At 42.7% G+C, this 16,728-nt stretch overlaps 1 protein-coding gene across 1 annotated transcript in view; it reads right to left on the bottom strand.

The window, feature by feature from the left end:
• Nucleotides 1-5,768, bottom strand: part of MYOF (myoferlin) — a 175,752-nt gene extending 169,984 nt beyond the window's left edge. The window contains exon 1 of the mRNA XM_004049799.5: nucleotides 5,296-5,768. Within this exon, the coding sequence (XP_004049847.5) occupies nucleotides 5,296-5,383 (88 nt within the window). The 5' untranslated portion in view covers nucleotides 5,384-5,768. The remainder of the gene's footprint in view (nucleotides 1-5,295) is intronic.
• Nucleotides 5,769-16,728: the final 10,960 nt, after the last annotated feature.

Below are 16,728 nucleotides of genomic sequence, written 5' to 3' on the forward strand. Positions count from 1 at the left end.
AAGTAAAATAACAGGAATCTGGAAAAAATAAGTAATAACATGACAATTATCTGGTGGCCATCTGGACAGTAGCAGTAGCCGTTCCACAAGGAAAAGATTTACACAAGACCAGAAGGGAGAGAAAATTCTGGCTGATGGAATGGGGGATATTGTAAGGAGAGAATGAGAAAAATGCTATAGTAGCAACAACTACATACCCAAGGAGATGGATGTTTTATGTGAATGTAATGTTGCCACATTGTAAAGGCACAATAATATAAAAGTATGCAAGAAAACCTCCGCTCAATCACCTTTTCAAGAGATTGGACACAGAAGCAAGGGATGGGTCAAAGGGAAAATGGAAGCCTATGGCAAGATCCAGCAAAAGCAGCTTTAAAAGAAAAGAAAAGGCCAGATGCAGTGGCTCATGCCTGTAATCTAAGCACTTTGGGAGGCCGAGGCGGGTGGATCACCTGAGGTCAGGAGTTCAAGACCAGCCTGGCCAACATGGTGAAACCCTGTCTCTACTAAAAAACACAAAATTAGCCAGGTGTGGTGGCGCATGCCTGTAATCCCAGCTACTTGGGAGACTGAGGCAGGAGAATCACTTAAACCCGGGAGGTGGAAGTTGCAGTGAGCCAAGATTATGCCACTGCACTCCTGCCTGGGCAACAAGAGCGAAACTCTGTCTAAAAAAAGAAAAAAGAAAAACACACACAAACACACACAAAGACAGAAGCTGTGCTTTTGAAATGTGCATATTCACGGCCGGGCGCGGTGGCTCATGCCTGTAATCCCAGCACTTTGGGAGGCCAAGGCAGGCGGATCATGAGGCCAGGAGTTCAAGACCAGCCTGACCAACATGGTGAAACCCTGTCTCTACTAAAAATACAAAAATTAGCCGGGCGTGATGGCGGGCACCTGTAATCCCAGCTACTCAGGAGGCTGAGGCAGGAGAATCGCTTGAACCCAGGAGGTGGAGGTTGCAGTGAGCCGAGATCACACCATTGCACTCCAGCCTGGGTGACAGAGCAAGACTCCATCTAAAAAATAAATAAATAAATAAAAATGAAATATGCATATTCACAAAGACACACACCACAGGGACACCCACTGCAGTACTGTTGCTAACAGGCAGTACTTGGGAGAACTTATATGTCTAGAGCAAAAGATCAAGAAGGATTCAAATCAAATTGTTCAGCGTGGTGACCCTGAAGGACTAACAGTGGCAGAGAGAAAGAATAGAAGAGGTGTGGGGAGAATTTTCACTTTTTAGTTGCATAATCCCTTCTGGGTTGTTTATTTTATGTCTACATGCCTTTTTAATTTTAGAAATTAAAAATATTATATTATTTAAAATTAAAAAGTTTTTTAACAACCTGTTCTGTTTGGAGGACTGTTTGGAGGAATCATCAAGTCTCGGAGTTGAAATTGGTTTCAGAGGTCTGTGTAGTCTAATCTCAGCTAGATTCAGATTCACAGCCTGGCTGTCTGCATGGAACTTAGGGCAGAATGGCCACCCCCGGCTCACAGGCACTCACTCCAGCCTCAATTCGGATCTGGCTCATGGAACCTGGTGTACCCGAAGGATATGAAAAATTACATAAGCGTTGTGGCTTTCATAATCTACACCTGCGCTGCTAAACATCACCAACAACCATGCACCAGGACTACAGCAACCCCCAGATCCTCCTAGTTCCTACCAGGCCCTGAGTAATTTGACAGCCTCAGAAGGGTCACTCACGGTTGAACACAACTGGGAGCTCATACCTGTAATCCCAATACTTTGGGAGGCCAAGCCAGGAGGATTGCTTGAGCCCAAGAGTTCAATGCCAGCTTGAGAAACAGAGTGAGGCCCTGTCTCTACAAAAAAAATTAAAAATTAGCTGGGCATGGTGGTGTGTGCCTATAGTTCAGCTACTCAGGAGGCTGAGGTGGGAGGATCGCTTGAGCCCAGGAGTTCGAGACCATAATCACACCACTGACTGCACTCTTCCCTCCTGGATGGCAGGGTGAAACAGTCTCAAAAAAAAAAAAAAAAAAAAAAAGAAAGAAAGAAAGAAAGAAAGAAAGAAAGGGTTTGAACATGAAAAACTGAGGTCAACTGTAAACCAGTTGGTTGTCAGTACAGCACAATCCCAAGTACAGTGTAGCTATAGCCTAATAGGGCCTCACAGTGTCTATGCAAGCCCCACCATTAACAATCACTTCCCCTGGCCATTCTTCACCATCTTATAGTTCGAGAAGAGCTGCTTACTGCCCTGACTTTGTTTATTTACCCAAGAGGCAAAATGTTTACATATTTCAGTTAACACAGGGACTTTCTTTGATGCCGCCTTGATCTTCTGGTATGGCTTTTTCCTTTTTTTTTTTTTTTTGAGATGGAGTCTCGTTCTATCTCCCAGGCTGGAGTGCAGTGGTGCGATCTCTGCTCACTGGAACCTCCGCCTCCCAGGCTCAAGCGATTCTCCTGCCTCAGCCTCCTGAGTAGCTGGGACTACAGGCATGGTAGGGCTTTTTCCAGTTTACCATACCCTGCCCCACTCCACACTATGAAGTGTGTCTGCCTTTGTTCCATGTTCCCTCTGATGGACAGTATTTTGCTATAAGTATCCTCAGTTCAGTCAGAACTTAATGTTACTTAATTTTATGCAGTGCTCAAAACTGGGAACACACCTGTAAAGGGTTTGCCATCACCAGGATTTTAAACCACCGACATAGACTGAAAGCAAGAAGAGTGCTGTGTTTGTTGCTATATCCCCTCCAGCACCTAAGGCAATGCATTTCACATCTTGCTGAGAGCAGATAACTCAATACCTGGAACTAGAAAATTAGAATCTAAAAGACGGAAGGCATCTAAAGACCAGTTCCCATCATGCCACAGCTGAGAAATTGGAGACCCAGGTGGTTAAATCAGATATTGAGTTAATGTCAGCTGGAATGCAGATGTTCCTACTCTTGAGTTGAGTGCCCTTTCCTCTGTCAGGTTGCTTGTTAGCTAAATGAATGAATGACTTTACCACTCGATTTGTATGAACAAAGGAGGCCAGAAAAGAGACTAAAGTTAAATGTGTAATTGTTTGTATAGACTATATTTGCCAACTTAACTGAAGTTTTCCACTTGCAATTGATTGTTTGCATTCATTGACTTAGATATATTTTTCATCATTTAAAATGTTTCATCGATGCATACAAACTCCAGACAAATAACAAGTCAGATTTCAATATAGTGTTAACTCCAATTCCTCTATAATCTATAATACTTAAATAATTACATGATCAGACTGATCCAAATATATTTTAATGTCTTTATATGTCAATGATGAAGGATGTAAAATCTTCATATTATGTCTCTATTATGTAACTGCTTCAAGAAAACAAAAAATTAATAAAACCTAACACATGCAAATAAACTCTGACATAACATGAGTCCATGATATTCACTAGCCAGATTTTCAAACCTCATTGTCCTTTAAGAGCCCAATTTTAAGCTGGGCGTGGTAGTTTATGCCTGTAATCCCAACACTTTGGGAAGCTGAGGTGGGAAGAAAGTTTGAGCAAGGGAATTATAACCAGCCTGGGCAACATAGCAAGACCCAGTCTTATTCAAAAAAAATTTTTTTAATTTTTTTAAATCCAATTTTTGCCCTTCAGATTTTTTTTTAACCAACCAACAATTTGCCAGCTTTTTTTTTTTTTTTTTTGAGACGGTGTCTCACTCTGTTGCCCAGGTTGGAGTGCAGTAGCGTGATCTCGGCTCACTGCAACCTCCTCCTCCTGGGTTGAAGCAATCCTCCTGCCTCAGCCTCCCGAGTAGCTGGGATTATAGGCATGTGCCACCATGCCCGGCTAATTTTTGTGTTTTTAGTAGAGATGGGGTTTTGCCATGTTGGCCTGGCTGGTCTCGAACTCCTGCCCTCATGTGATCCACCCACCTCAGCCTCCCAAAGTTCTGGGATTACAGGCGTAAGTCACCACACCCAGCCAGCCAGCTTTGAGTTTCATTTCTTTCATTTTCTTGCTCATCCTCAGAGGGAGAAGTTTAAGAAGAGAAATAAAGGGGAAAAACGGGAAACAGAAAGGCGAAAGGTATAGATGCCTCAGGAACTGACAGGGAGTAGCAGTCAGGCTCCTGGAAGAAACGAGAAATGTAGCAAGGCATGGTCAGGAAACACATGTCTATCCATGTTCCCACTCTCTCTGCCTTTCCCTCTCTTTCCCATCCCTCTTGCCAAGAAGTGAGTTGGCAATCTTACCAATGACAAACAAAATAGATAAAGCCTCCACACTGAGATTTAGAAACCCGACTTTAGCCAAAACTAAGTCACTTACATCAAATTGTACCATGACACCAAGCATTCCTGTCCCCTCCCCTGCAATGGCAATCAAGTGTCATAGAAAAATAGCCTTTTAAAATTACCATGAGCCTTTTATTTTTATTTATTTTTACACCCAGGCTGGAGGGCAGTGGCGTGATCACGGCTCACTGTAGCCTCAAACTCCTGGGCTCAAGCAATCCTCCCGCCTTGGCCTCCCAAAGCTGGCTCAGGGTTGATGAGCCACTGTGCTCAGCCAACCATGAGGTTTTTAGAGATGATCTTGTCTAAACCCTTCTCGCCTGTTTTGCAGAAAAGAAAATTGAGATCCCAGAGAAATGAAGTAACTTGCCCAAGGTCATTCAGCAGGCAAGATAGAACTAGATCCTCAAACTGCAAACTAGCTGTCCAGAGTTCTTTCCTCAATGAGCAATTTAAAAGCTACAGAATGTACAAAAAAACACCCCAACAGTCTAGATATAAAAACAACTACAAAGGCACAAAAGGGCAGGAAAACTCAGTAAAACTATGAACTTCACCCATCCCACCTCCCAGAAACCCAGTGACAATCAAAGCAGTGTCAGGCTGGTTCAAGGAGTAATGGTGCCTCCAACAATTTAATTGCTCTTCTTCCTCCTTTACCCATTTCTCACAGGCAGAGAAAAAATGCATCTAAGACTACTGAAACTTACTTTGAACCAACACAGATGTTTGCTGATACCTGAAATTTAGGGATTCGCAAATACGTTTTCTGCCAAGAGCTTACAGAAATCACACTCTTAGAGCTAAAACATCAGGTCATTCCATGAGTCTCAAGCCCTGGAGAAAATTAAATGCCTTCCCCAGAAACGGGTCCTCTCCCCTGTCCTGCGCAGGTAACAAACGCTGCTGGAGAGACTTGGCTTCATCAGCTGTCTAAATGCAGACTTTTCAAGAAGGTGACTCAAGAAACTAACATTCCAAAACAGGACTTCAGAAAAAGAAGAAAACTTTTTCTTACCCTTAAAAATGACAGAAACAATAGGATCCGGCTTGCCAAATTTCGTTTTAGGGATATTGCTGGCAGATTCCACAATCACTCGCAGCATGGTTCTTAGCTGGTAGAAAGCAAGTTTCAGCAAACGAAGTGGAGACTCGGGCGCTGGAGCTCCGGGTCGCACCGCCCTGGGAGAGAAGTTCTCTCCCAGTGAAGGGAGGATTTCTCCCAGGGCAAGGAAGGGGAAAAGGCAAAATGGGTGGACCTCTGGCGGATTTTACTGAAGGCAACGTGTAAACTGATACGGAACTCCCCGCGTCTACGCAGTGCCGCAGGCACAGACTTATGAATTCGGGAAATGTGGAAGTGAAAAGGACAAACCCTAAACTAAAAATAATTCCGTGCGACAAATGAAACCAACATGAATTTGGAGCTAAGAAATACGGGTAGGTCAGGAAACCACTAAAATGTTGCTGCCTTTTAGCAATGGTTCGTGAAACTGAATTAATTGATTTTTCCGTCACTGCTTTCATTCTTTTCTGAGTTTCAAGGAGTTTTAAAACTTTAGTCATTTTTTGCTTTTGACTTTTCGCTGTTACTTCTCACGCTATTGAACACACCCACTCAGTAACCCCATGTTCAGCTTTTTTAAAGCAGCTAAAGGGTGCCTCTTACTGGACGGCAAACGAATGACAGCGTTTATTTCAAGTAAACGCGATCCAGGCATGGGATATATAAATAATTACATATATGTATAAATAATTACACACACACACACACACACACACACATATATATATATATATATATATATATATATATATATATATATATATATATATATAAAGGACTTAACATAGAATTTCTTCAAAACCCCTTCAGAGGTGAGAGCTGGGCGCCTAAGTTTTCCTGGCTCTTCAAATGCTGCCAATTGCCTTCAGTGAAAATGGAGAAGTGACTCCCCACTGTGTCTGGACCTACAGCTGCCCATGGTGTCTTTCTGTCCCAGAGGGTGCATGAAGACAGTGCAGTTTGGCTGAGATCACAAGAGACGGCCTGGGGCTAGTCAGACAGATCTGAGTGTGAGACTCTGCCTCACCACCCTGAGCAATGTCATCTTAGCAAGTTTCTTTTCTTTTCTTTTCTTTTCTTTTTTTTTTTTTTTTTTGAGACGGAGTCTCGCTCTGTCGCCAGGCTGGAGTGCAGTGTAGTGATCTTGGCTCACTGCAACCTCTACCTCCCAGGTTCAAGCGATTCTCCTGCCTCAGTCTCCCGAGTAGCTGGGACTACAGAAGTGCGCCACCACACCCAGCTAATTTTTTTTTTTTTTGTATTTTTAGTAGAGACGGGGTTTCACCATGCTGGCCAGGACGGTCTCGATCTCTTGACCTTGTGATCCGCCCGCCTCGGCCTCCGTGGCTTGAGCTTTACTGGCTTGAGCTTTACTGGCTTGAGCCACCATGCTGGCGAGCAAGTTTCTTAACCCCTCTCTTCCTCAGTTTCCTCATCTATGAACTGGGGATAAAGGCTGTTATAAGATAAAGGTCATAGCATAGGAGCTGGCACAAAGCACACAGTAATTTGCACATGTAAGAAGTTCATGCTTATTTGTGATCTCATAGCGTTTCTGTTAATGCAGGCTGACTTTAAATCAGGATCTCATTATATTTCAGAAGAAAAGGCTAAAACTTGGGATGAAGAAACATTGGGCTTCTTTTTGCTTTAGAACGCACAATCAAGCAGACCCACCTGTAAATAAACATTTCAAGTACATTGAATAAGCATGACTTAACCTACAAGAATTCTTCTGTCTCCGTGAGTTTCTCAAAGGCTTAAAGCAAAGAACCAATTACCCAGTGCTGTGTTCGTTATGTATTTAGTGGACATGTTGGCAGTTTTAGTGGAATATAGAGATTATTACTTTTATTTTATCTGGCTGCTTTCTATTTGCCACTTTTACTGTGAAATATGTTTACAGAAAAATGCATACTACATAAATGTGACAGTTTAACAAGCATCCAGGTCAAGACAGAACATTGCCAGCCCTCCAGAAGCCCCTGGAATACCCCATATATCATATCCACCTCCTTCTCCCAGAGGTAACCACTCTCCTGAATTTTTTTTTTTTTTTTTTTTAGATGGAGTTTCACTCTTGTTGCCCAGGCTGGATTGAAGTGGAGTGATCGGCTCACTGCCACCTCCACCTCCCGGGTTCAAGCAATTCTCCTGCCTCAGCCTCCCAGGTAGCTGGGATTACAGGCGTGCACTACCACACCTGGCTAATTTTGTATTTTTAGTAGAGACAGGATTTCACCGTGTTGGCCAGGCTGGTCTCGAACTCCTGACCTCAGGTGATCCATCCACCTTGGCCTCCCAAAGTGCTGGGATTACAGGCATGAGCCACCACGCCTGGCCCACTCTCCTGATTTTTATGGTAATGATTTCCTTGCTTTTCTTTGTAGTTTTTACCGAAAACAACAACAACAACAACAACAACAAACCAGTTTAGGTTTGCTTGGTCATGACTTTTGTTTGGTGATATAAATTCTTTTGTATGTTATGAACTTTACATACATACACATATATTCATATATATAGATACACACATACATGTGTTCATACTTTGTGAATTCTTTGCTGTATTATGACTTTATAGAAATGGACTCATACAGAATGGATTCTTTCGTGTTCGACTTCTTTTTTCTCAGTATTATATTGTGAAATTCATTCATGTAGCTCTACTTACTTCACTCTTGTTGCTATATGGCATTTCATTGTATGAGTTTCCGACATTTTATTTATCTATTTATTTATTTATTTTGAGACAGAGTCTCGCTCTGTAGCCCAGGCTGGAGTGCAGTGGTGCGATCTCGTTTCACTGCAACCTCCGCCTCCCGGGTTCAAGCAATTCTCCTGCCTCAGCCTCCTGAGTAGCTGGGATTACAGGTGCACATCACCACGCCCAGCTAATTTTTGTATCTTTAGTAGAGATGGAGTTTCACCATGTTGGCCAGTCTGGTCACGAACTCCTTACCTCATGATCCGCCTGCCTCAGCCTCCCAAAGTACTGGGATTACAGGCATGAACCACCGCCCCTGGCCTCCAGATTTGATTAATTCATTCTACTACTGCCAGACATTTGGATAGTTCAGGGAATGGGGCTATTACAAACAGTGCTGTTCTGAACAGTCCAAGACTGTTCTGGCACAAATGTGCATGAGTCTATTTAGAGTCTAATCTATGGATGGAATTGATTGCTGGGCCAGAGAATGTATGCATTTCTTCACCTTTACAAGGTAATTCCAAATTATATTCCACAATGGTACTCTTGCCAGCAGTGTATGAGACTTCCTGTTGTTCTAAATTTTTGTCATACTTAACCAATGTTAGATTTTTTTACATTTGCCCTTCTGGTGAGCATATAATAGCATCTCACTGGAGTTTTAATTTGCCTTTTACCTATTCATGTGGGAGAAAAAGACAAATGACTTCCAACCTTACATAATACATAATCAATTACAGGTGGAGTATAAATCTAAATAAGCAAGATAAAACATGTTTCAGCCCAGACACGGTGGTTCATGCCTGTAATCTCAACACTTTGGGGAGGCTGAGGTGAGTCTGAGACCACCCTGGGCAACATAGTGAGACCCTGTCTCTAAAAAAATTTTTTAAATTAATCGAGTGTGGTGGCATGCACCTGTGGTCCCAGCTACTTGAAAGGCTGAGGTGGGACAACCACTTGAGCCTGGGAAGTCCTGGTGGCAGTGAGCCATGATTGTGCCACTATACTCCAACCTGGGTAACAGAGTGAGACCCTGTCTCTAAAAAAAAAAAAAAAAAAAAATCTAGCCAGGTGGTGGCAGCAGCTCACACCTGTAGTCCCAGCTACTTGGGAAGCTGAGGCAAGAGGATCACTTGAGGCCAGAAATACAAATCCAGACTAGACAACATGGCAAGACCTCCTCTCTAAAACAAATAAGTAAAGAAAAAAATCAAACAACAAAAAAAGCCATAGAAGAATATCTATATGACCCCAGGATAGGAAAGGATTTCTTAATATGAAAAAATGTACAAATCATAAAGGAAATATTGATAAATTCAATTATATTAAAATCACAACCTACAAAGGACTAGTATTCAGAGTACATAAACAGCTCCAGCAAATTAGTAAGACAAACACATAGAACTCAATGGAAAAATAGGTAAAAGATTTGAATAGGCACTTCATAAATTAGGAAATGTAAATATGAAAAGGTACTCAACCTCATTGGTAATTAGAAAAGTGCAAATTAAAACTCCAATGAGTTATTATTATATACTCACCAGATGGGAAAATATGCAAAAATCGAACATTGCCAAGCTTGACAAGAATGTGGAACAACGGGAAGTCTCATACACCGCTGGTGAGAGTGTAATCAGCAGTAAATTCTCATGGATTTTCTACCATTACAATTATAGAATCTGCAAATAACGCCTGGGGTGTTTCTTCCTTTTCAATCTTTGTGCTTACTTTATTTTCCCTTTTATTTCTATGTTGATTAGACCTTTCATTATAATATTGACTGGGGTGGTAATAACAGACATCCTTATCTTTTTCTGTATTTCAAAGGGAAAGATTTCCATACTTCACCATAAAGTATGACGTTTGCTGTAGGTTTCTCATAATTAGCCCTTTTAAGATTAAAGGAGTTCTCTTTATTCCTAGGTTGCTAAAACTTTGAGTTTTGTTTTTGTTTTTGTTTTTTTTTTTTTGAGATGGAGTCTTGTTACGTCCTTCTGGCTGGAATGCAGTGATTATTCACGGCACAATCATAGTGCACTACAGCCTTGAACCCCTGGCCTCAAGCAATCCTCTTGCCTCCACCTCCTAAGTAGCTGAGACTACAGGCAAGTGCTTAGCTACTTTTAAATGCCCAGTTTTAAGGCTTTTTATAAGACATAAAGTTGGATTTTATCAGATGGTTTCACTTTATTGAAATGATCATATGAATTTTATGTTTAATGTGGTGAATTACATTTATTTTATTTTATTTTGAGACAGAATCTCACTCTATTGCCCAGGTTGGAGTGCAGTGGCATGATCTCAGCTCACTGCAACCTCCCCTTCCTGGGTTCAAGCAATTATCCTGCCTCAGCCTCCCAAGTACCTGGGATTACAGGTGCACACCAACACCCAGTTAATTTTGTATTTTTAGTAGAGACAGGGTTTCACTATGTTGGCCAGGCTGGTCTCAAACTCCTGACCTCAAGTGATCCACCCATCTCGGCCTCCCAAAGTGCTGGGATTACAGGCGTGAACCACCACGCCCTGCCAATTACATTTATTTTCTAATATTAAACTAACTTTGCATTCCTGAGATAAACTCAACTTGGTTGTCATATCTTATACTTTCCTATTGCTAAATTTAGATTGCAAATATGTTTATATACTATTTATGACTTTTGCATGTATATTTATGAATAAGACTGACTTGCAATTGCCCATCCTCATTTTGTCCTGGTCAGCTTTGGTGTGGAGGTCATGCTAGCATCATAAAATGGGGTGGGGTGTGCTGTTGCCTCTTTTTTAATTCTTTGGAAAAGCTTGTGAACTTGGAATTATTTCTTCTGATATGTTTGTTGTTCTTTCACAAAATTCATACCTGTATTTATTTTAAAGATTCAAGAAATCCTATCAGAGGCTGGTGCAGTGGCTCGCGACTGTAATCCCAGAATTTTGGGAGGCTGGGGTGGGAGGGTTGCTTGAGCCCAGGAGTTTGAAACCAGCCTTGGCAACATGGCAAGACCCCATCTCTACTAAAAATCAAAAATTAGCTGGGCGTGGTGGCGTGTGCCTGTAGTCCCAGCTACTTGGGAGGCTGCAGTGGGAGGATCACCTAGGCCTGGGAGGTCGAGGCTGCAGTGAGCTATAATTTTGCCACTGCACTCCAGTCTGGGAGACAGTGGGACTCTGTCTCAAAATAAATAAGTAAACTCTACCAGGCTTATTATAAAATTAGCAGTTCACCTCTCCTTACCTCTAGAATTTCCTGACAGCATTTCCATTTCCAGAGGCCCCAACTTTCAGCTCTTTCATCTGATTATTTTGGTGTTTATATCCATATCTCCAAGTAACATGCTTTCTTCTATTTTTCACTTTCCAGCATCAGGCATCATCTGTTTCCTAACAAGGAAAATGAGGACTTAGCTGTCTTTTGCCCCTCCTCAAATCCAAACACATATGTGCACACTTTCTGTATCCCATCCCCCCCCAGGATAGCTGTACCATAAATTTGCATAGATACATTATTGTGATTGTATAAACACTATTCACAAGCCATGAAATATACTGCAATGTGCTTCATACATTTTGATCTTGTTTCAACTTGTTCTTTTCTTTCTTTTGGAGTTAATACCTTGTTGGTGGTGGTTTTTAGTGTTTGTTTGTTTGTTTGTTTTCTGAGACAGGGTCTCTGTCACCCAGGCTGGTGTGTCGTGGTGCGATCTCAGCTCACTGCAGCCTCAACCTCCCCTGGCTCAGGTGATCCTCCCGTTTCAGCCTCCCAAATAGCTGGGACTACAGGCACACACCACCACACCTGTCTACATTTTGTATTTTTTGTAGAGTTGGGGTTTTGCCATGTTGCCCAGGCTGGTCTCAAACTCCTGGGCTCAAGCAATCTGCACACCTCAGCCTCCCAAAGTTCTGGGATAACAGGCGTATACCACTGCACCTAGCCCCTTGTTGTTTTTTTGTACTTTAAACTCTTCCCAAATTGTGTAAATTTCCAACATGTTCAAACATATTGGAATTGTATCAATTTCATCTTGAACCCTCCCTTGGGGTCTTCCAAATGGCTCTGATCTGGAGGGTTTTGCTCGGGAGCTAAGCATAGCTGCTATCCCTGAGCTGCCTTTCTCCACCTCTCTTTGCATCTCTCTTATTTTGGATTCCGTGTCTTCCTCTTTCTTGGTTTACTTTCTTGTATTGCTGAAGCATAGACCTTCCCTGTTTGAACAGCTTTATTCTACTCTCCTATTTCATTGGCAGTATGGCTGGCACAGGATTCCAAGTTCAAAAGCATTTCCTCCCAATATTTGAAAGCATTGTTCCATTGTCTTCTGGTTTCCCACATAGCTCGCTCCCGCCATCTCTAGGAGAGTATCACATACCTGCACCTGTGCTGTGTGACTTGCAGTGCTTTTCTAGGCAAAGCATGTTGTCCTCTACCCCATTTGTGGCAGACATGGCCATGGGACTGGCTTTAATGGAATGTGGGAATGTGGCTGCTGCTACAATACACCACCCAGATTTCCCTCCAGGAATGAAGGATAAAATACCCCCAGCTGCTGGGAGAGCTGCCAGAAAACCTCCCTCAGCTGTTAGCCCTCTTCAGGGATTGCCTGCGCTGAAGAAAGTTGCCCTACCCAAGATCATGTTTCCTTCCAGAAGCAGCCTACCTCCCAATGACTGATCAGCACAGGGATATGAAGGCCTGGTCCCCTTGCCCCAAGTGGTGACAATCTACAGGGCCATTCCAGCCTCTGGGTTCCCCATGGGGTCAGCAGGAGCCAGTGATGGACCCAGCTTCCTTCTCCCTGCATCTGTGGTGTTGATCTCATGAATACTTCTTAAGAAATACCTGTATACTGATATCATTTCAGAAATTTTCCTGGGGAATGCAACCTGTCAGAGTTGGGTGCCAGCAGTGGTTCAAGAAAGCAGATCCTAAGATGGGATTTTGAGCTTGATCTTCCACCACCCAGATGGGAATGAAGACCCCTGATAATCTCATCAATGATTATCCCTGGCACAGTACAATTGTAAAATGTGTCACCAATGGAAGGGAACGCATTAGCTGTGTGAAATGTCAAGCAGTTGAAATATGCAGGGAAAACAGTAACTAAGGATTTGGATTTAGGGAGCCATTGCCAAACTCAGTTGACACTCTGGAAAAGTAACAAAAGGTTGAGAGTGATTAATCAGCAATAAATAGCTATGAATGAAAGCCAGGTGGCCTCCTCTCCTGCAGCAGGAGAACTGGGAAAGCTCAGGCCCAGCACCAGAACTTAGTCACAAAAGACGACAAGCTCCAAGGAAGATTGAACCCCCAACCGAGACAAGTTGACTCTGATAAGATCAAGGCTCTGCTTGGGGAAGGACTGGGACCCTGACACATAGGATGCGGATATCTGGTTGATGTCCTTGAGAATCTTAAATCCCCAAATTTCTCTGAGCCCTCTGAGCCTGGGGGAGCTCAGATTAAAGACAAGCACCCCTCCACCTTGCTTGGAGATGATGTGAAGGCCTCTCTCCTGCAAGACACCTTGTTCTTTTCTCAGGATCTGCGAAGGCCTCCCACCCCAGCCATTACCAATATCTACGGTTAAGTCCTAACAACATATTGCTGCCTGGGATGTGCTAGGCCTGCCTGCTGAAGACAGAAAGGGGACACCCCTTGAACAAACTGCAGGACACAACCAATTGGACTGGCAGAAGCTGGAAGAGTTCACATGGGGCTGGATTCTAAGTGTGCTGTGTCGAAGGGCAGTGCAGAACACAAATTTGGATAAAAGAGAGTTGACCAGTATGGGTGCGCTCCCCCAAGATGCTGATTTCATATGCCGTAAGGCCCCCAGAGATGGTGCAAACACACTACTAAGGTGGCTCCTAGGAACATGAAAAAAGCAATGGCCCATCTTAAGTTAAGAAGAAATACCTGTACTGCCCTAACAAAATGGAGGCACAGAAGCGACAAAAAAACTTGAGCCAGGATTCAAACCTAGTGTCTTCTGAGTCAAACTCCCTTCCCAGCTTCACCTCAGCTGAGATCTCATATTTCTATTTCATTGTTTCTTACCTCTCTCAAGTAAACTCAAGCATTAATCTAGGTGAGTGGCCTTACACTTGCCCTGGAACAGTGAGACAAAAGAGATGGAGAAAGAGGAATGTGAGAGGAAGAGAAGGGAGACTCAGCAAAAAATCTAGATGTGAAGAGCAAAGTGCTGGGGTAGCAAAGAGGATTTAGTGGAAGAGAAATGAAGATAGATTCATAACATCTTATTCCAATTCCAGTTTTACAGAATCTTAGGTATTACCTAACAGCATTTTTCAAATTGGCATGCACAGAAGGGTCCATTGTTTCAGTTGATAACCAAAGTGCTTTTTAGAGCTAAAATACTATTTTTGGTGGCTTAATTACAGGGCTTCTCACAGTGGAAGACACGATCTTTAAATAACTTAATATATAGTATATTTGAATTTCATTCCTTTAAGAAAGTGCTTGGCAGCAACTGAGTCCACGTAGAGGGCAGGAGGAGATAAATTATTTTATAACATTTGGCACCATCATATTGTCATCATTCAAGGCAACTGGGGGAGCTAAATATAAGATAGGAATTAATCTGACTTCTCTAAGAAGATATTAATATATTTTCTAAAATCAACCTAGAAAAAATAGAACAGGCAAAAGTGGAATAATTTTAAGCCTTGTGCTCACTTTTACAGACATTTCATCAAAATGTCTGATAGACAAATGGCTCCCAGCTGTTCTTCTGGAAGAGCCCTCATTCATTCACGCACATATGCACTTATTCAGCTAATACTTATTAAACGCTACTTGGTGCCAGGCACAATGCTAACTACAAAAATGAATAGGACACATTTCTGCTCTGCAAGAAGCTCACAGATAATTGTAGCATCATGTGGTGAGGGCAATGATAGAAAGAGATAAACAGAAGAGATAAGTATCTGTAGGGCAGGGGAGGGCAAGCGTGGTAGGCTCCCTGGAGGAGGTGACAGCTGAAAACTGGACTGAATCTTAATGGTTGGATTGATATGTGTGTATGTGTGTGTGCCTGACTGTATGATCTGAAATAGAGTTAAATACACATGGTGAACATTTGGAACCCCAAGACATTCCACACTGGTGGAACATCATGTATGACATAAAACAGTCAAGCACTGAGCCTAGGCAGGCAGGCAGTTACCAGCTCAGAGAGCCTTATTTGCTCAGTAACATCTACTGAGTACTCACTACGTGCCAAAAACTATCCTAAGCATTTTGTCTCATTGAAACCTTCCACCACCCTACCCTGTGAAGTCCGTGCTATGGTAGGATCACCATTCTACAGACGAAAAAACTGAGGCCTGGTTTGGCTAAGCACCTTGCCTAGGTTCTCACGGTAAGTAAAGCCAGGATCTGAATGCAGGCAGTCTTTTTCCAGAGCCCGTGCTCTTCATTCTTACACATAACCTCGTGGTGACAGGGACCTATTGGAGATATATTTTTCAGCAGGGAAGTGGAGCAATTGGATTGCCTATTAATACCCTGGTTACAAATGAAATGTTTTAGTTACCATGCAGACTTAAATTTTAATAGGAGCTAAAATAGGCCAGGCTCAGTGGCTCATGCCTATAATCCCAGCACTTTGGGAGGCCAAGGTGGAAAGATTGCTTGAGGCCAGGCCAGGAGGATTGCTTGAAGAAGTTTGAGACCAGCCTAGGCAATATAGTGAGACCTCATCTCTTAAAAAAAAAAAAAAAAAAGGACCTAAAGCGGGCAGAGCAGTCAGGGCCTGCCCTCTCAAAATAGGATGCACCCCAAATCAAGAACCAAGTCAGGAAGTATCACTGACTGCCTAAGAAGAATTCTCTCATATGAGATTAGCCGCCTGCCCCTGAAATGATTTTCAGATATGTTGCTTGCTGATAGAGCTGCAGTGATCACAGCTAAGTGCTGAGGGGATCTCCCTATTTGCCGATTTTAAAATGCAGCCCTTCCTGGCTGAAGATAAACTTTAGGAAAGAGCAGGGGGTCTACCCTGAAAAGGTGCTGAGCTCTAAAAACATGCTTTTGGTGCATTCTTTTAGGTAAGGTGCATCCTTTTAGGTAATTAAGGAATATCGATAACAGAAAGGAAAGAGAGTAAAGCATTTGTCTGTTTCTCCATAATAGTTTAGATCAGACGAGACTCTGATCAATTCATCCTTGATCTAATTCGCTCAATCACTGTGGTTCTTCTAGGTGCTCAGGATATGGTGGCTGGCAAAATCAGATGTGGCCCCTACCTTCAAGGATTTTGCAGCCTAGTGAGGGGAAAAGATACCAACCAAAGAATCACTCAGAAATAAATGTGCAATTATAATTGTGGCGAATGGCTGGAGAAGTACAAGCTAAAGCGAGGACATCCCTGCAGCAGTGAGAACTAAGATCTTCCAGGGAAGTAGGAAAGGAGATGACAGTGGAGCATTCCAGACAGGGCCTGTGGAAAAGCCCCGAAGGCAGGAAGGAGTCTGCCTGGTCAAGGAACGAAAGGTGTCAAGCATGGCTGGTTTGGGACTTTGGTCTCCACTAGGCCCCAGAGGACAGATGGGGGATTTTTTTTCCTTATTTTAAGAACAATGGTAAATCAATCAAATGTTTTGTGTTTGCATTGGGAAATATGTGACAAGACTGCATTTGCATTATTTAA

The sequence above is a fragment of the Gorilla gorilla genome, chromosome 8, assembly GCF_029281585.2.
Source record: "Gorilla gorilla gorilla isolate KB3781 chromosome 8, NHGRI_mGorGor1-v2.1_pri, whole genome shotgun sequence".
NCBI classification, from domain to species: Eukaryota; Metazoa; Chordata; class Mammalia; order Primates; family Hominidae; genus Gorilla; species Gorilla gorilla.